Genomic DNA, 19,855 nt, shown 5'->3' with positions numbered 1-19,855 from the left:
TGGGGGAGGACTATTTCCGGAGGGCGCGCGACAAGGGGAGACAAGGGGCGATTGTCCCGAGCCGAGGTCTAGCCAGCAGTCGGCGGTGTGCCAGCCACTCCTGGCGTGTGTACGTCACCAGCAGGGGCGACCACCTGAACCACAGCCGCGTGTGCGCCAGGGACTCCCGCTGGTGCTTCTAGGCGGTGTCGCCTCTGAGCTGGCGCGCAGTCTTCTCCCAGTGCACGGGACAACTGCGAGACCGCAGCGCTGCATGGCCGAGAAACCAAGATACAGCAGATCTCCTCAGATCCGACCTGCCCACAAACCGACTCCTCCGGATATCCGACCTAGTCTCCGTGGTTGGCGAGCCTGTTCACACTTCAAAACGTAACGCATCTACGTACATCACGTGAAGCCTTCAGGTTGTTTTTTGTGTTCATTGTAGAAGGTTAGGTTAGCTACATTATAAACACTTTAAATCATTGTGGACGTTTGATTTGGTTGGGATAGCTACATTCAAGATACTGTGAAATCATGTAAACGGTTTCCTAGACATGGATAGCTACATATTAAAAAATTTATTTGCTAAGCAACCATAAAATGATTTTACAGTATTTTTAATGTAGCTATACTTACCTAACATAACCAACCGTCCACAATGTTTTAAAGAATTTATAAAGTAGCTAACCTATTATAATCGACCGCAAAATTTAATGCCACACCGGTTTATACAATGAGATAGAACGGAAATAAAATAAGGGAGCATGAACTTCGGGGAACCTCGGGTGTGGCTCTCTCGTCTGTGAAATGAAGGCTTGCCGTTTACGTGTCGCAAACTGTCAGTTCAGCCGTGATTGTTGGTGTAGAATGTGTTCGTACTATAATCTTGTACTGTTCTATGTTTTTTAACGTAACGTAACGTAATGTATTGTGGGCAAAAAAAAGTGGAGGGACACTTCCGCAAAATCAAAATTTGGCAAGACTGAATCAAAAAAAACATTACTGAATTCTTTAAATAAGGTATGCTTACATTTTATTCATCTTCTCATTTATAATTTAACAAAAGTAAATGTTTGAAATGTGTACAGCGACATTTTTACAAATAAAGTTGTATTACTGTACCTACATACTGTATAGCTGGGAAAGGCGTTTATTTGCTCCTACGGATATCCGACCTTTTGGCCGTTCCGACCATGGCCCGGTGCCGTCATGGTTGGATATGACAGGTTCTACTGTAAATGATTTCAAGAATCTCTACCGGTTGTTTTATAGTCAAATCGTGTTTGTTAATTAATCTTTATTTAAATGAAATATCTAATAAATACAAAATACGTTTAAATTCTTAAATACTTTTAAAAATTGAAAGTCAAGAAAATATATTTTTCCTCCTCGGTCTATTTATCCCTTAACGATAAAGTTACCTACGAGTTGAGGATTTAATTGCCAAAGAAGTTTCATTTCTATATTGAGTTACACGCGTTCTTTTCCACCTGGATTTCTTTAAAACAGCGAGGTCTGGAGCAAAAGCACATTGCAAACCTTTTCGTAATTTATGACATGATTATTAAAAGTCTTTTTTTTTTCTTAGAAAATCGCAATATTCCTTCACGCCACGAAAATATAAGGGAAATAATGTTGTCCCTGAGTACGTAAATGATGCCATCGTAGGGCGCCGGTGAGTGACATTGTGACAGAGAGGAAGAGTGGCAGAGCGGTAGATTGGGGAAGAGTGTCAGAGCGGCAGAGTGGCAGAGTGACAGAGAGGCAGAGTGGCAGAGTGACAGAGAGGCAGGGTGGGGAATAGTGGCAGAGTGGTGGAGAGGCAGAGAGGCAGAGAGGCAGAGAGGCAGAGTGGCAGAGCGGCAGAGAGGCTGAGAGCTAGAGTGGTAGAGCGGCAGTGTGGCAGAGAGGCAGAGTGGCAGAGAGGCAGAGTGGCAGAGTGGTAGAGCGGCAGTGTGGCAGAGAGGCAGAGTGGCAGAGTGGCAGAGTGGCAGAGGCAGAGTGGTAGAGTGGCAGAGGCAGAGTGGCAGAGTGGCAGAGAGGCAGAGAGGCAGAGTGGCAGAGAGGCAGAGTGGCAGAGAGGCAGAGAGGCAGAGAGGCAGAGTGGCAGAGAGGCAGGGTGACAGAGAGGCAGAGAGGCAGAGAGGCAGAGAGGCAGAGAGGCAGAGAGGCAGAGAGGCAGAGAGGCAGAGTGGCAGAGAGGCAGAGAGGCAGAGAGGCAGAGTGGCAGAGAGGCAGGGTGACAGAGAGGCAGAGAGGCAGAGTGGCAGAGGCAGAGAGGCAGAGTGGCAGAGAGGCAGAGAGGCAGAGAGGCAGAGAGGCAGAGAGGCAGAGAGGCAGAGTGGCAGAGAGGCAGAGAGGCAGAGAGGCAGAGAGGCAGAGAGGCAGAGAGGCAGAGTGGCAGAGAGGCAGAGAGGCAGAGAGGCAGAGAGGCAGAGCGGCAGAGAGGCAGAGAGGCAGAGAGGCAGAGAGGCAGAGCGGCAGAGAGGCAGAGTGGCAGAGTGGCAGAGAGGCAGAGTGGCAGAGAGGCAGAGCGGCAGAGAGGCAGAGAGGCAGAGTGGCAGAGTGGCAGAGAGGCAGAGAGGCAGAGAGGCAGAGAGGCAGAGAGGCAGAGAGGCAGAGTGGCAGAGAGGCAGAGAGGCAGAGAGGCAGAGCGGCAGAGAGGCAGAGAGGCAGAGAGGCAGAGAGGCAGAGAGGCAGAGAGGCAGAGTGGCAGAGTGGCAGAGAGGCAGAGTGGCAGAGAGGCAGAGCGGCAGAGAGGCAGAGAGGCAGAGAGGCAGAGTGGCAGAGTGGCAGAGAGGCAGAGAGGCAGAGAGGCAGAGAGGCAGAGAGGCAGAGAGGCAGAGTGGCAGAGAGGCAGAGAGGCAGAGAGGCAGAGTGGCAGAGTGGCAGAGTGACAGAGAGGCAGAGTGGCAGAGAGGCAGAGAGGCAGAGAGGCAGAGGCAGAGAGGCAGAGAGGCAGAGAGGCAGAGAGGCAGAGAGGCAGAGAGGCAGAGAGGCAGAGGCAGAGAGGCAGAGAGGCAGAGAGGCAGAGAGGCAGAGAGGCAGAGAGGCAGAGAGGCAGAGAGGCAGAGTGGCAGAGAGGCAGAGAGGCAGAGAGGCAGAGAGGCAGAGAGGCAGAGAGGCAGAGAGGCAGAGAGGCAGAGAGGCAGAGCGGCAGAGAGGCAGAGAGGCAGAGAGGCAGAGAGGCAGAGTGACAGAGAGGCAGAGTGGCAGAGAGGCAGAGAGGCAGAGAGGCAGAGTGGCAGAGAGGCAGAGGCAGAGAGGCAGAGTGGCAGAGAGGCAGAGTGGCAGAGAGGCAGAGAGGCAGAGAGGCAGAGTGGCAGAGAGGCAGAGTGGCAGAGTGGCAGAGAGGCAGAGTGGCAGAGTGGCAGAGTGGCAGAGAGGCAGAGTGACAGAGAAGCAGAGCGGGCTCCCGGCCAACAGCCAACCCCTCCCAGCTCCTCGGGAGTTATCGTCGCAATCGCTGAGGGATCAGCGGTGAGAGGTGTCGAGCGGTGGAGTCCCGCTTTACGGCGGCAGTAAAACAACAGCCTCCGATACCTCCCCTCCCCCGCCTACTCCCAGCCCCTCAGTACCGCAACCTCGTCGCTGCCTGCTCTGTTCACTGCCAGTGTTTGCCCGTGCTGTTTAACTATTAGTCATTGTTTTAACTTTAATGTACTATTTTCTATTACTTTATTATTAGATTTCACCTAGGCATAAATAAATTTTTCATACATCATGCCATTTATAAAAACAAGTTTTAAAAAATTATTTATATAGTATAAATCCCGTGCGAGACATAAAGTACGTCAATTAGCTCTTGTGAGTGGTATATTTCACATAAAGTGTAGCGTGTTTGTGTCACTGTGTAAAAAAAAATTAAAATTTTAAAAGGAGCAGAGCAAGAATGTGTTTCGATTTGAAGTGTCCTTGCTGACTCAGTAACTTTTTATGTGTGTGTAAGAGTATTTATGATGAATTCGACCGAAAAAACTACGGCTGCATGTTCATTTGTAAACGTGTAACATGGCATATGGTCCTAAGTGCTTCCTAAGACTGGTATACGCCTTTGAAGTCAAAGCTGAACAACTTATTTTTTGCAACTATCAACAGAAATACACGGCTGGCAGCTCTTATTATAACACTGTACAGAGGACTGCTGTTTTAAGAGTTTTGCGGCAGTATGTGATGCATGCACTCCATCTTCAGAGTGTGCAGGCCATGTCCCCTGTAGATTGTTCTCGCCCGATGGAGTGCCCAGAATTGTATCTTGGACAACTATCAGTGCTTCGAGAGCTCGGTGAATACATTCTGTTCACTGATGAGGCTTCTTCGCCGTGCTGTGGACTAAGTTCATTGCTATTGTTGGGCGTTACTGCTGATGACATATTGACCTGCGTCCCCCACGAAGACCACAATCACGTGACCCAAACGCTTCTAATACGCGTGTTCATTCCCGAACACTAAAGTGACCGCATTTCAAAAGGCGCCTTTTATATTGTGTGCAATTTTATTAAATACAGACAACGGGAATCATAAACAACACATACTTACTTGAAAACTTTAGCAGAGAAATCATTGTACAAAAATAATCAATATTTTTTTGGAAGAACACATTTACTTACAAATAAGAGTGAGAACTCTTTTTTTTCTCATGTCATGATATGTATGTTAGACGCGTCATATACTTCGTGCACTAATATTATCATGCAGTTTATTTGGTTTTATTATATAAAAAATAGTTTCCTTTTAAGTACCTTCAATGGTGCATACCTCACTTAACAATATTACTGCCCATTATAACAAGATCATACTTAGTGTTGTGTGTTTGCATAGATGCCAGGCGTTGCATTTATTTTTTCATTCTAATATTTGTATCTGAATTTCTCGAGAATTGTAAGGTCTAAAGCTATAACACAAGTCCAGCTTTTTCCTAATTTTTGACATGAATACTAATTCTTCACGTCACAAAAAAATTTTATGGGAAATAAGGGCGTAACTCCTAAATACTTAAATGAAAACATTGTAGGTACGTCAGCGATAAGTTTTGTTGGAACTTTGTCAAAATAAACATTAGTCAAATGCTTCGTGTGCCATATTAAATACTTTATCTTTTATCTGAAACCAATTGTTCAGCTTTAACTTAAAAGAAATCACTTCTAGACCATAAATGGTATCATACATTATCAACATAATTTTTCGTTATAAACCTCCAGCCAACTTTTTTCTGTCGAATTCACACTCTTACTGCGTATATTTCGTTTCTTTCCTTGACGTTATGTGCCGAAAACTTTACGGAAATCTCAAAGTTATTGATTAAAATATTTACTCATGGTTAGGGACAGGAAATATTCGCGGGTTCAATGACCTCTAGGATGAACTTTATAGTTCTACGTACACTCGGTCAAATGTCACCCTCTCATTGGCTGCTGTCTTGTGAAGGTGTCCCAATGTAGCGGTCTGTGATTCGACACAGCTTCGGTTGAGAGTTTCTCACTGGCCCAGAGTCGTCCAGGTGAGTTGTGAGCCAATAGCAGAGGCAGCACTGAGGTATAACTATATGAATTTTAGGCTGTCGTGAAATGAATCCGCGAATTTTTCCGGTCTTTACTCATGGTAGTTCTAAAATCTATACAGAAGATTATTTCCCCCCCCCAAAAAAAATTATTTTTCATTGGTTTCGATAGCAAAAACTATTACTGTTACGGAAGTATTAATACGTGTCAAAAGGTCACGGATAGCAGGAAATGGAAGAAAGTTATAAAAATTGTGAAAAGATCGTGCATCCTGAATACTTATGTGTTTGTGTGGGGGGGGGGGGGTGAAGGGTATGTACACTCCCCAGTGTCACTGCCGAGATGCGCCAAGATCAGCTCTTCCACATTTCTGGACACTCACGCTCGAATAAAAATAGACCTGCATTCCCGTGCTGGCGTCGAGCGACGGGAGCGTCATTAGGAATATCGTCGGACCTGCACCTCTGCAGCGCGGGATACAGTTATAGTCTCTGTGACCGCCGAGACACCGTGAGGTGTTTATATCCAGGTGTTTGGAGAGCATTAACGTATCCAGGTCGTGCGGCCTAAGATAGACACAACATTATTAGTTTCGCAGTCTTGGTTTGTCTTTCTGCAAAAAAAAAAAAATACCACCAATTTCATTCAACAAAATATTTGTCTTGACTTAGCAAAACTTTTGTGTTCCAATTGTGCCAACTTTACTGTAAATAGTTATTAAAATTTAATATTCTACACTAGTTGTGCCAAAGAATTCGTTCGCGTGGAACGAATATCATTATGCACACACATGATTTAGATGCAGAAGATGAAAAAAATTATTGTTTATTAAAATTTACTTTAAAATTTTAGTTACATTTCAACATCCCTGTAAACCACATAATTTTATTTTACATTCAGATTGAAGCATAAAAAAAAAAGTGGAATCATGACTCTAAAACATGCTAAGTTAGTATACACGATCATTCATCTACTTATTATCAAGTTGACTGTACTGTGAACTAGTTATGAAAACAATTTAAAAGTTCACAGTGACGCTTTGTTTTTTTTTTGTTTTTGTTTTTTGCGAAATGACACTTGCTACGAACATTTGGTATATAATTATTATCATATCATCGTAAATGCTTGAGATGTAATAAAATAAAGACTTGTGGTCACCATCTAAGACTTGCGTATGGATATATTGTCAATAACATTTCAAATTTTTAAGTTATATCGTTTCGTACAGACAATTAGTTTTGTATCTAGTATGATAACAGAAAAGAACACAGAATGTAGAGTAATGAAGCATAACAGTTTGTTAGTGGTTGTTACACTGAATGTCGGAGAGGCGTGATGGCCGCTGATAGACCGGGCGTGTGCTGGTTGCAGGTGGCCGCTGATAGACCGGGCGTGTGCTGGTTGCAGGTGGCCGCTGATAGACCGGGCGTGTGCTGGTTGCAGGTGGCCGCTGATAGACCGGGCGTGTGCTGGTTGCAGGTGGCCGCTGATAGACCGGGCGTGTGCTGGTTGCAGGTGGCCGCTGATAGACCGGGCGTGTGCTGGTTGCAGGTGGCCGCTGAGGTGGCCGGGGGCGGCGCGGGCCTGCAAGATGCCCACCTGGCTGGCCACCCACACCGCCTCGCTGCTCCTGCTGCTCGCGTGCCTCGCGCAACTCAGCCGGTACGTCGTCCGCCACGTCTCCACGCCTCGCCGGCCTGGTCCCGAGACCCTCCGGGCTGGTGAGATGTGGCCAACCGTCTCACGCATTGCACGTCTGTCTCGCACACAGCTGTGAGACAGGCGTGCTATGTGTGAGACAGGCGTGCTGCGTGTGAGCTTTGAATATATCTGTATACTGTATAGAAGTCGCGAGTGGATAGGATTTACTCTACGTCTTTCAGAAGCGTATGATGAGCAGCTTGGGAACTTGACCGCTGCAGTGCGCTGCCGTAACGCCCTGTATCGTCTTAGTTGTTATTTACACGTTAGAGCGCAGCACTGTCGCCCGCTGTCATTCCCCGCACCCCCCCTGTCATTCACTGCAGCTCAAGGTCGTTCAACGGGAGGGGGAAGGGGTGTTTGAAGAGTTGGACACTTGTCCGCTAGGGACCACCACAAGTCGATGCCCTAGAGATGGTGGCGATTGCGGCGGTGAATTAACCAACTACCTCAAAACCGTATTAGAAATTTTAACCTGGGCTGGCGACTTCTATACAGTATATATATTCAAAGGTGTGAGTCACTGTGGTGCTGTGTGTGAGACACGGTGGTGCTGTGTGCGACACGGTGGTGCTGTGTGCGACACGGTGGTGCTGTGTGCGACACGGTGGTGCTGTGTGCGACACGGTGGTGCTGTGTGCGACACGGTGGTGCTGTGTGCGACACGGTGGTGCTGTGTGCGACACGGTGGTGCTGTGTGCGACACGGTGGTGCTGTGTGTGAGACACGGTGGTGCTGTGTGCGACACGGTGGTGCTGTGTGTGAGACACGGTGGTGCTGTGTGCGACACGGTGGTGCTGTGTGCGACACGGTGGTGCTGTGTGCGACACGGTGGTGCTGTGTGCGACACGGTGGTGCTGTGTGCGACACGGTGGTGCTGTGTGCGACACGGTGGTGCTGTGTGCGACACGGTGGTGCTGTGTGCGACACGGTGGTGCTGTGTGCGACACGGTGGTGCTGTGTGCGACACGGTGGTGCTGTGTGCGACACGGTGGTGCTGTGTGCGACACGGTGGTGCTGTGTGCGACACGGTGGTGCTGTGTGCGACACGGTGGTGCTGTGTGCGACACGGTGGTGCTGTGTGCGACACTGTGGTGCTGTGTGCGACACGGTGGTGCTGTGTGCGACACGGTGGTGCTGTGTGCGACACGGTGGTGCTGTGTGCGACACGGTGGTGCTGTGTGCGACACGGTGGTGCTGTGTGCGACACGGTGGTGCTGTGTGCGACACGGTGGTGCTGTGTGCGACACGGTGGTGCTGTGTGCGACACGGTGGTGCTGTGTGTGAGACACGGTGGTGCTGTGTGTGAGACACGGTGGTGCTGTGTGCGACACGGTGGTGCTGTGTGCGACACGGTGGTGCTGTGTGCGACACGGTGGTGCTGTGTGCGACACGGTGGTGCTGTGTGCGACACGGTGGTGCTGTGTGCGACACGGTGGTGCTGTGTGCGACACGGTGGTGCTGTGTGCGACACGGTGGTGCTGTGTGCGACACGGTGGTGCTGTGTGCGACACGGTGGTGCTGTGTGCGACACGGTGGTGCTGTGTGCGACACGGTGGTGCTGTGTGCGACACGGTGGTGCTGTGTGCGACACGGTGGTGCTGTGTGCGACACGGTGGTGCTGTGTGCGACACGGTGGTGCTGTGTGCGACACGGTGGTGCTGTGTGTGAGACACGGTGGTGCTGTGTGCGACACGGTGGTTCTGTGTGCGACACGGTGGTGCTGTGTGCGACACGGTGGTGCTGTGTGCGACACGGTGGTGCTGTGTGCGACACGGTGGTGCTGTGTGCGACACGGTGGTGCTGTGTGCGACACGGTGGTGCTGTGTGCGACACGGTGGTGCTGTGTGCGACACGGTGGTGCTGTGTGCGACACGGTGGTGCTGTGTGCGACACGGTGGTGCTGTGTGCGACACGGTGGTGCTGTGTGCGACACGGTGGTGCTGTGTGCGACACGGTGGTGCTGTGTGCGACACGGTGGTGCTGTGTGCGACACGGTGGTGCTGTGTGCGACACGGTGGTGCTGTGTGCGACACGGTGGTGCTGTGTGCGACACGGTGGTGCTGTGTGCGACACGGTGGTGCTGTGTGCGACACGGTGGTGCTGTGTGCGACACGGTGGTGCTGTGTGCGACAGGTGCAACCAGGGCAAGGTGAACTTCAGGGAGAAGGAGAAGCAAGTGCTGGACCAGATCCTGGGGCCGGGCCGCTACGACGCCCGCATCCGGCCCTCTGGAGCCAACGGCACGGGTGAGTGCGCCCGTAGCGGGGGACCCCAGGACTCCGCCACTGCCACCAACCACACACGATACTCCCGTGCCTGCAATACTGCTCCTTCATTGCACTGGTGTTTAACACAAGTTCTTCCAGAACTGAACGAATTTAATTACTTGACGGATAGCGCAGAAAACAACATGAAAAATTATTAGTAGTTGGTACAAATTATTATAAATCCCGACAATAAGCATTATTTAAGTTTCTTTTTTATATGTTTGCATATAGTCCTAGCACATAAGCTATTTAAAAAAAATTCTTATTTCGCAGAAACCCCAGGTTTTATTGAGTACTATGTGTACACACAAAACTTAAAAAAAAAAAAAAAAAGTTCGGCTTATGTGATGTCAGTAGGAATAATAAACATAGTTCTATTTTTTTCATTGTGGATTAATGCTGTAATCTGTAACTAAACAATACTATACATGTTACAGATATTTTTAATAATTGTGATCAAAGTAAAAATTGATCAAGTATTACTAATTTACCATCGGTAAAAGGTTCAATATGTGACTAGGAAAATGCATGAGTGCAAATAGTTGGGCTCTTGAAATTTTTTTAACAGACATTATAGGCTGGTATTTTGAGTCGTACGAGTATTCTCAGAGAATTGGATGACGAGACAGCTAAGATTTAAACGGTTTCAGAACAACTTAGGTTCCAAACCGACGCTCCTTATGTGTTACCCATGATGGGAAAACATTAATTTTGAAGTTCACCGGAAGGATAAATAATATATTAAAACTATAACTTAAGGGGTTCACCAAGCCAATAGATGTGTAGGTACGTTTGACTGGGATGAAATTATAAGGTTGACTCTTGGTGATATATATGTAAGTATAACATATACGCTCAGCCTTATGACTCAAAGTCGCTAAATTACAAAACATTAATTTCTCCTACTTCATTACTCTGCATATTTTTTATAAGTGAAAAAAAAAAAATACCGTCACAGCTTTTTTTCGGAAAAACAAATATGTTTTTTTTTATTATATGCCAAGTTTTAACTGTGGCAACCTTGAAAATTTCTATTGTGTCAAGTCTTTCGTCAAGAAAACTAATTACAAAAATTTGAGTACCTAATCATCTGCAGACCGTGATTCAGTAATCAGAAATTCCACAAGAAAATTGCAAAATTATGTACCCATGCTCTGGTGAGGCTGAATGTTAAAAATTAACTCCATAATTAAGTTACAAATAAAGATTTAAGAATACCATACGGATCCGTCTAACAAACATTGCACTCGGTAACATAATCCAAGAGTGTTACTTCATTTCTTTTCATTTCTATTGTTTGAGGCCTTTTCCTGTAAACACATCACGATAGCGTTCTTGCATATAAAGTTCCGTGACGAATATTTTCATCAGATATTTACCAGATGGTATGTAATAGTAGTTATGAGTAACGCCACTGTTTTAATATAATCACTTTCGTGGCCTTTTTCAGTTGTAAAATTACTCTTAGTGGATTTCTGGTGAGAAAATCTTTGATCCAATAACTAGAGACCTGAAAAATTCGCGGATTCAATGACCTCTAGGATAGCCTCCATTATCCTCTGCATTTCTCAAGCAAACACGCGTGTTCATTGGGTGCTAACTTGTGAGGCGTCTCCACTGGGTAGCTTGTGATTCGAGGCTTCTTTCGTCAATAGTCTGTCATTTGCCTAGAGAGATCCCGTTAAACTGCGAGCCAATAGCAGAACCAGCAGAATTGTTCACATGTTTGAATTTTAGCCTATCACGAAATGAATCAGCGAATTTTTCCGGTCTCTACCAAGAACACACGCAGGAAAGTTATCGGAATAAATTAAAATGAAAATCCCTTAATGAAGGGCGATTACAAGAGAATGAAACAGCCGAGTGTGCGAGTGGGACGGAAGCCGCAATGAACTGAGCCCAGGTGAACATGGCAGCGAACAGAACAGAGAACAGCGGCTTGTGGGGGGCAGAGGGCAAGGAAGTAGTCGCGCAGGAGGGGCGCTGGTCGATACAGCAATCAGTCAGATCCCGCTCCGAGGTTATCCAGCTTTGGGACAAGTTGCGGAGCGCTCCGGCTCCATTCCTCCAAGGGATTACCTCCCCTGCTCCATCCTTCCCCTCCCCGACCGTGCGACAACCGTCCAAGTCCACGTGGAGGCATGGCATCTCGTCGCGTCGTGGCTGACTGGCTGAGGCTAAACAACATCGTCCCAAACGTAGGCGAGTGTTATGCGAGTAAAGGGAAAAAAAGGAGGTTGTCCGTAAAGTCGGTTTACGGACGATAATCTTACGTAATAACGTCATAAGATTAAATTGATGCTTTTAAAAAGCCCGCCTTAACCTGTTTGATATTATAGAAGATTTTCTCGCACGGTGGTTGGCCGGTTCTTGCACGCTCGGCTCAGGCGGAACGTGACAATGAGTCATGCTTTTTCGTGCGTGCAGCCGGCGTTCATCGATTTATAAGACGTTATCACGTCAAAAAGTTTCCAACATAGGCTTGCTGTAGTGGAAACAGCAAGGTAACAAAGGTGTGTCAGGATTGTAGGGGCGGAATGCGCCATGTGTTGCACACTTATATTCGCTTCCGCCACGTGATTATTTAAAACACATCGTCGTCGTAAACACTGCACTTCGTTTCCGAGCATACGTTTAGAAGTAGCTTTGGTGCGGATATAGTTTATTTCATTATGTTCGTAAGTTTTCCCTCTTCGTCTGTAAAGTAGGAATGCTTCTTCGACAAGCGACCTGTGTCCCCGCTAGTACCCCGAGCCCCCGCTGCCGTCCACAAGGTCGTAACACCACATGACAGCTCCCAGCCTGCTCCACGCCGTCCAATGACGCGACAGACAAACAACAGATGCTCCTCCTCCGAAGCCACGTGACTAACCACTCGCTGTCAGTTCCGTGGGCGCCTGGCGGGGTGGCGTGTGGACAGATCATTGGAGCACCTCGCCAAGACAGCGTGTGCCTATGAATGAGACGCCTGCACAGCGGTTTTTCAATTAGTCAAGAAATTTAATTTTCAATGTCAGTACGTAACTTAATAAGTTGCGCACTTTTTTTTTTGACTTGACAACATCTAATAAATCGATGAACGCCGGCTGCATGCACGAAAAAGTGTCCCGTTACACACTTTGTCCCGTTACGATGAGTCCCGTTACGCTCATTGTACGCTTGCGCCGCATCTATCTCTCTTCCACTCGATTGGAACAACCATCGATTTGACTTTTTCGAGGCACATTAAACTTGAAACACTCCCATTCGTTTCCTACTTTTCCTATCATCGTCCTATCCTTGACAGAATAACACAGATTGGAAGAAGTTGAATAGCAAACATGTATAAAAGTTATAGTTAAAATAATAATCTCTTCGTTAAAGTAATAAACATATTTTAATTAATGAGTGCAAATAAAAGTAAATTTATCAATTAAATTGTAGATTTCATTTCACTCCTTCTTTGTATCCATACAAAATAGTGATTATTCAATAAAAATGATTCCATTTTATTCATAAAAGTATGCAATAATTTCATCAATGTTTTGTTATGACGTTGTCACGTTAAGCTATCGTCCATAAACCGACTTTACAGACAAACAATTTTTTTGCGAGCTTTTTAATGTGTGATTCATTTTAAACACAGCATTGTAAGTGGTGCAAGGAAGTTCAGGCAGCCTTATAAATGATATAAATACGTTCATCACTGACTCACTGACTGGCCCTGTATAATTCTGTCTTCACGTTGTCATTGCTCTTTGCTAACCTGTTTCTCCTAGCATCAGTGCTGCCGAGTCCGTGACGCAAAGATAATATGCATGGAGGAATATTTTGACGAGCCCTATAGTTCCAGCTCATATTATTGATAAAGTATTTATTTGTTGATGAATATTTCGTATATATTAAATTAATGTGTTTTGTTGTATTCATAATTGTTCAACGGGCGCCTTAGGCACTTGTCTTTGACATCCCACCACATACAGGGTCACCACTTGAAGTTCCATAGAGGCGCGTCACTGCACGTCAGTAGAGGCGAAGGTACGTGCGATGCGAGGGCCCGTTTGACCCTTAGCGCCCCCGCGCATACAGAGCTCGAGCGTCGACCCAGGCTACGAGCAAAGAAGTTTTAAACAAACTACTAACTTTGAATATATATACTGTATAGAAATCGCCAGCCCAGGTTAAAATTTCTAATACGGTTTTGAGGTAGTTGGTTAATTCACCGCCGCAATCGCCACCATCTCTAGGGCATCAACTTGTGGTGGTCCCTAGCGGACAAGTGTCGAAATCTTCAAACACCCCTTCCCCCTCCTGTTGAACGACGTTGAGCTGCAGTGAATGATGGATGAGGGGTGCGGGAAATGACAGCGGGCGACAGCGCTGCGCTCTAACGTGTAAATAACAACTAAGACGATACAGGACGTTACGGCAGCGCACTGCAGCGGTGAAGTTCCCAAGCTGCTCATCATACGCTTCTGAAAGACGTAGAGTAAATCCTATTCACTCGCTACTTCTATACAGTATATATATTCAAAGCTACTACTGAGAAGGCACGCATGACATTTCACGTGAAGAAATGAACCAGAGTTGCGGATGTTCTTTACTTCCCCTGCACTCTAAAGAGTTCAACGCCCGACTCGGTATGTGCGGTGTGCATCATTCTCGCTATTATCCTTGTATTCCCCCCTCCCCTTTCCTTTTCCCCTCATTCGTCGTTATTTCGCACGGACTCTATTGTTCCGAGTTGCTCTTCGGTGCGTCTTGCATTCTTCCCGCGCGCTCTGCCCCTTCTTTCTCCTTGGCCAGGTTTCCGCCCTAATTCTCCTTGGCAGTTTTCCCTATCCCCGACGCCCTGTTCAATACCCCCTTCCCCCTTCTGGCACGCCCCCCCCCCCTCCCTCACCAGGTCTTTAATCTGACCTCGACTCGCCTTCCTTCTCAGCTACTCCAGAGCAGAGTACATCTTGCACTCTCGACTGCAGCGCACTCACTCCACTGAACACTGCAGCTCTCTGTCAATCTGCCAGTGGATTCTCATTTGCATCATTGTACTTCATTTCCCAGAAAATTCTACACTAAATTTCCCGCTAAACACCGAGTTTTATTGTGCCAAAGTCAGTTTTGGGCAGCGTTAAATTTTGAGATTTATTTTTTTTTTTTCCAACCAGGTACCACTCGAAGTCTTCAGCTCGCCACGTGTGTATATATATATATATATATATATATATATATATATATATATATATATATATTAAGTTATATTTCTTTAGGCGCATTACGAAGAAATTAATTTTAACGATGCGCGCTAAGAAAATTGACAGGATGAAAAAAGAACTACATTCAGAGCGAGAACAGAGACGTCTCCGATACTCTGTGGCCGTTCGTCACAAAATGGCAAAAGCTAGAAAAATATTTACTTATTTTACTTCCCGTATAAATAAGTGCCGACCTAAACCCCGCCTAAATGCCAGGTCAAATAAATAAACTAGCAGGGAATAAAAAATGCAAAAAATAAATATAAATATCAAATACGTGAAGGAATAGACTTTTTTTTTGTGGTTGCTCATTGCTGGGAACGTTAGTTGTATTGCATTTAGGATTGTTTATTTTTCAATAAGTAACAAACAAAACGATTAAATTGGATAAAAATTCAAATTATGCCATTACATTTGAATTAAGAAGATTAGTTTTGGACTTTATATACATATAATATATAGCTATCCTAACCAATTCAACCGTCCACAATGTTTTAAAGTATTTATAATGTTGCTAACCTAACCTAATTGACCATTAGTTATCATGAGTTGGCCAAAATAAAAATTTAAAAAAAACCGAAGATGCACGATCGAGCGTTTGGGTCTCTCGTCTGTAAAAAGAAGGCTTTCCGAACCAGACCAGTGCTACGGCGAGGCGCTCCGAGCGCTCCCCGTGGCTCGCCGGCGCACCACCGCCGACACCGCCCGGCAGCTGGCGCGGCGAGCGGCGAGTGCGCGCACTAACTCGACTCGCTTGCAGTAACAGGTACCAGATAGCGCACCGCTCTCCTAGCAGGCCGACCAACCTCGGAAACTCCGCGCGCCAACAAGAACATAATATATAACGTCACTTAAGATTCAATCATATTCTTTAGAGTACGTTTCTATTTTATACTAAAGTTTGATTATAACTTATAATATTTTTTAAAACCCTCTCACTTCAATAAAAGTTTTCTTTCACGTAATTACAAAAAATAATATTAAATAAACACTCTTAAATATTTAATACGTATTATATTTAGGTTTTTTTACTAGCCTTGGAATCACAAAGGACAAAACTGATACTAGTCTATACAATTTATAGAACTATTAAATATATTTCTGGCTCATTTAAACATTTTTTGTGTATCTATACAAGACTTTATCAATAAAGATATTGAGACACAACCGTTCTTACATCACGCCAGTTCAAAGCAAGCCACAAGCATCCAGATCGGTGAGTCATAAGGCAGAGTGTTCATACAAGTAACAATACATGATCATGAGTTCGAGAGTACATACCCTTAACGTTGCCTTATTGGTGTAAATATATAATATATAATATATATATATATATATATATATATATATATATATCTTCATTTATTGCTACCATATTATGTTATACTTAGCATTCTGGTCTCACAATATAAGTTTGTTTTCTGAAATGTTTACCCTTGGTGTTTGCAAGCAACTAAATAATTTTAATCTTACAAGAATATAGAACAAATCTACATCATTGTAGCGCCAATTGCATATATGTAGATCTAGTATTACATTTGTCATATTTTTATTCCCAACTTAATGTTACAAATCAAAATTTGTTAATTAGTTCATATTCTGGAGCACTTCACTGCTAAATCAACCACAAATAAAATTTAGAGTTTACCTCATCGTAGTGGTTGGCTATGTTTTAACATATTTGATATTACATCACTGCTTAGAACAAATAATTTTTCGTACATTTTTTCCCCCCAGAAAACATGAGAGTCCTAATACTTTTGTCCCTGTGTTTAATGTCTATTGATATATGAGAAGCTCTTAAGTGGCTGTGTTAAAAAAAGACATTTGCAGCAATGTTTCAGTAAATATTTACTCGTGATCTGTGTGTGGTGTGCTGTAGATACAGACATGTGTGTCCTGGGTGTGAGTCCAGTGTATGCAACAGCACTCCGAAGCGGCGGGGAAGTGCACGTGTGTTGTTCCGGGTCTTCCCTGCGACACTTAGGGCGAGCTCACGTGCTGCTGAAGCACGCTTTTGGCCCTTACCAGCGTGCGTCACACCTCGTCGCAAGTACAGCGATCATTTTGGTCTGCGAATTATTCGCACATTTCCACCCTCTGAATTAAAAATAAATAAAAGTATTAGTAAAAATTTAGTCACTCCTCCACTAAAAAAAATAATATAACCTTTTTCATTGCCACTTTAAAACCGCAACACATAAAACAGAAGAAGTGGCAGCATGTGAAATGATTCCTAATGGGATTATTTTTGGTACTGTAATAGCTTTCGGTACTATACAGCACAAAAACGTCATTTTCTGACACGTGCCTGTGAGTTTGAGTAGACCTTACAATGTTCAAGTAACTTCACGTTTCCCGAGATGTGTCGGCTCAGAGCGCAGAGGACTTGGAAACTCACGCATCCAATGGCGAGATATTTGAAGTGAAGTGACGACTGCGTTGAGTATCGAGATGTCAAGCCACGGTCTTTATTCTGCCGATCAGTTGTGACGCACGCTCGCAACAAAGCTGTGTAAATAGTTTATTTAGTTGTAGTTGATCACGCCAAAGGCGTGCGCTTAGAGGGGAAATTTTCCCCTTCCAACCGACACGAGTGTTTTGTTTTATATCCTGATCATGTATGATAGACTGTGTTATGTTATTATTATTATTTATTTTTTAGTTATGTCTCACGAATGATGGGATCAATCAGCCCGCCACCAAAAAAAATTCTCCTTTTTAACAAACACTGTCCCACCTTGGAGCCAAGCCCCACAAGTCTTGTTTGCCTCCCCGTCGAACCGGCTTCTGTGTAGGGGGTGCGTGGTGACAGCGAACAGGACTCCGAACCACAGCACCTCTGGGCTGCATGCCGTTGGTGTCACTGCATGAGTCGTGTGTGTGTATGACTGTCCGCCTCTCTCTCTCTCTCTCTCCCCCCCCCCCCCCCCCCCGCTCTACCTCCTACTGCCGAGCTAGCATCGCGAACTCCTGGCGCATTCGTGCTGACTGGACTCTGCCTTTTGGCGATGGCCACGATAAGATGCGCCGAAACGCCGGGACACGAATAATGGATCCGCCACTGCCTGGGAGACAGTCCTTGCAGCATCTCTGTTGGTCGCACTGTTCAGCCGTACCTCGCCAGGCCTCGAACCCAGAGCCGTCGAGTGCGCCACCTTTGAATATATATACTGTATAGAAGTCGCCAGCCCAGGTTAACATTTCTAATACGGTTTTGAGGTAGTTGGTTAATTCACCGCCGCAATCGCCACCATCTCTAGGGCCATCGACTTGTGGTGGTCCCTAGCGGACAAGTGTCGAACTCCTCGAACACCCCTTCCCCCTCCCGTTGAACGACCTTGAGCTGCAGTGAATGATAGATGGGGGGGTTGCGGGGGAATGACAGCGGGCGACAGTGCTGCGCTCTAACGTGTAAATAACAACTAAGACGATACAGGGCGTTACGGGCAGCGCGCTGCAGCGGTGAAGTTCCCAAGCTGCTCATCATACGCTCCTGAAAAACGTAGAGTAAATCCTATCCCCTCGCGACTTCTATACAGTATATATATATATATATATTCAACGGTGCCACGGAGCGCCTCTCGCTCCGTCCACTCTCACGTGACGTCACGGTCGCTTGTCCGGCTCCGGCACTCCTCCCTCGCGGGGCCTGGAGGAACCAGAACAAACTAAACATAGTCATGTGAATCAAGCAAACACAATATTTTACAAAACTCATTACTAGGGACTGGAAAAATTCGCGGTTTCAATGACCACTAGGATAGACTCCACGATTCTCTATGTACTCGGGCAACTATCACCTGGTCATTGGCTACCGACTCGGGACACCTGTTTACTGCGATTCTTATGTTTCGATACTTCTTTAGTTGAGTGTTTGCCATTGGCTCAGAGTCCTTCAGGTAAATTGCGGTCCAATCACTGACGCAGCATTAAGCTAAACGAGCTTGGATTCCAGCCTGTCTCGAAAGGAATCCGCGAATTTTTCCCGTCTCTACTCGTTACATCACAGTGACCGATGGCACAAAGGCTTAATTCAATAATAAAAATTACAACGAAAGTGTTCACCGTTATAATTTTTTAAATAAACTTAAAACAAATAAATTAAAACACTCGCAACACATCTTCCAGCCAGCAACGAAAATACTGTTATCATACAACACCAAATAATTCGGATTAAACTTATAATGGAGCACGATTTTATTTTGTTCATTATCTCAGCAAAAACACATTTTCAATTGATTTACGTGAGCCTTGTACATAATTATATTATGGCTACTTTGTTTATGAAGTTAAACATGAAACAGCAGTATTTCATATTTGATAGAACACGTTATTGTGCCGTTAGTCACGATAACTCTTGTTATTTCATATTACGTCATTACAGCTTCGTAAATACGTTCTTTATTGTCTTTTGTCAGAGTTTAAAAATTATGGTGTTTAAATTTAATACGAATTATTTAAAAAAAAACTACAATAACCAATATGTTCCTTCGGCGCGAAATTAAATCCCTACATAAGCATGTTGACGTTGTGCACGTGAGTTTTGCCAGTGTCCTTCGCAGACTTCGCTAAGTTGCCATGTTTCTATCACGTATAGAGTGCAATTTCATGTCCGAATCATGTAAGCATATGAATGTGATCCCAGAAAAACCTATATGTATCACACCATGTATTGAATGTTGCTTGGAAAAGAATATTTTTTTTTAAAAAAAATGTGGTGCGTGTAAAATATTTTGCACTCAAACATAATTTGCTTGGAAGTATACTTTGAGATTATGTATGGATAACGAAAAAGTAATCCCTAACATCCCTTAATGTACATTCATTTGGTTTTTTGCATGAGATTCCTGTTGTGCATTCTTGATGACATTACAGGTAGAGCACACAGTGAAGTTCACCACAAGACAGAGTATTTTGTAATGTTTGTTTCTGTCTGTTTTCGATGTTCCTGCCCCCGATGAGTGTGTAGTAACTGTTGTGCTCGCTGTTTGTTCGGTCAGTGTGGTGTAGGCAAGCATCGTATTCCCAACACCACCGCCATAGAGCTCCCCAGAGCCCGCACAAGCTCAGAGTTCAGGATGTTGTCCCCCCTCAGGGTTACAATAGTTGTCAGTGTTACTACTAGAGAGAGGGATAATGATGAACATGTTTCCTGTTGTCTCTA

General features: G+C 45.3%; 1 protein-coding gene across 7 annotated transcripts in view; it reads left to right on the top strand.

Annotated features, from left to right (window-relative positions):
• Positions 1-19,855, top strand: part of LOC134536272 (glutamate-gated chloride channel) — a 108,817-nt gene that overhangs the window by 63,718 nt on the left and 25,244 nt on the right. For 6 of the 7 annotated variants that reach the window (XM_063375990.1, XM_063375995.1, XM_063375991.1 and 3 more), the window contains 2 exons: positions 7,035-7,145; positions 9,321-9,433. In XM_063375990.1, the coding sequence (XP_063232060.1) occupies positions 7,075-7,145; positions 9,321-9,433 (184 nt within the window). In that variant the 5' untranslated portion in view covers positions 7,035-7,074. Of the gene's footprint in view, positions 1-7,034; positions 7,146-9,320; positions 9,434-15,844; positions 15,905-19,855 lie in introns of those variants that run through there. The other variant, XM_063375996.1, reaches the window with a different exon arrangement.

This window comes from Bacillus rossius, chromosome 10, assembly GCF_032445375.1.
Source record: "Bacillus rossius redtenbacheri isolate Brsri chromosome 10, Brsri_v3, whole genome shotgun sequence".
NCBI classification, from domain to species: Eukaryota; Metazoa; Arthropoda; class Insecta; order Phasmatodea; family Bacillidae; genus Bacillus; species Bacillus rossius.
Note: the sequence above shows the minus strand (reverse complement) of the source record. Positions and strands in the feature narration are given on the sequence as shown.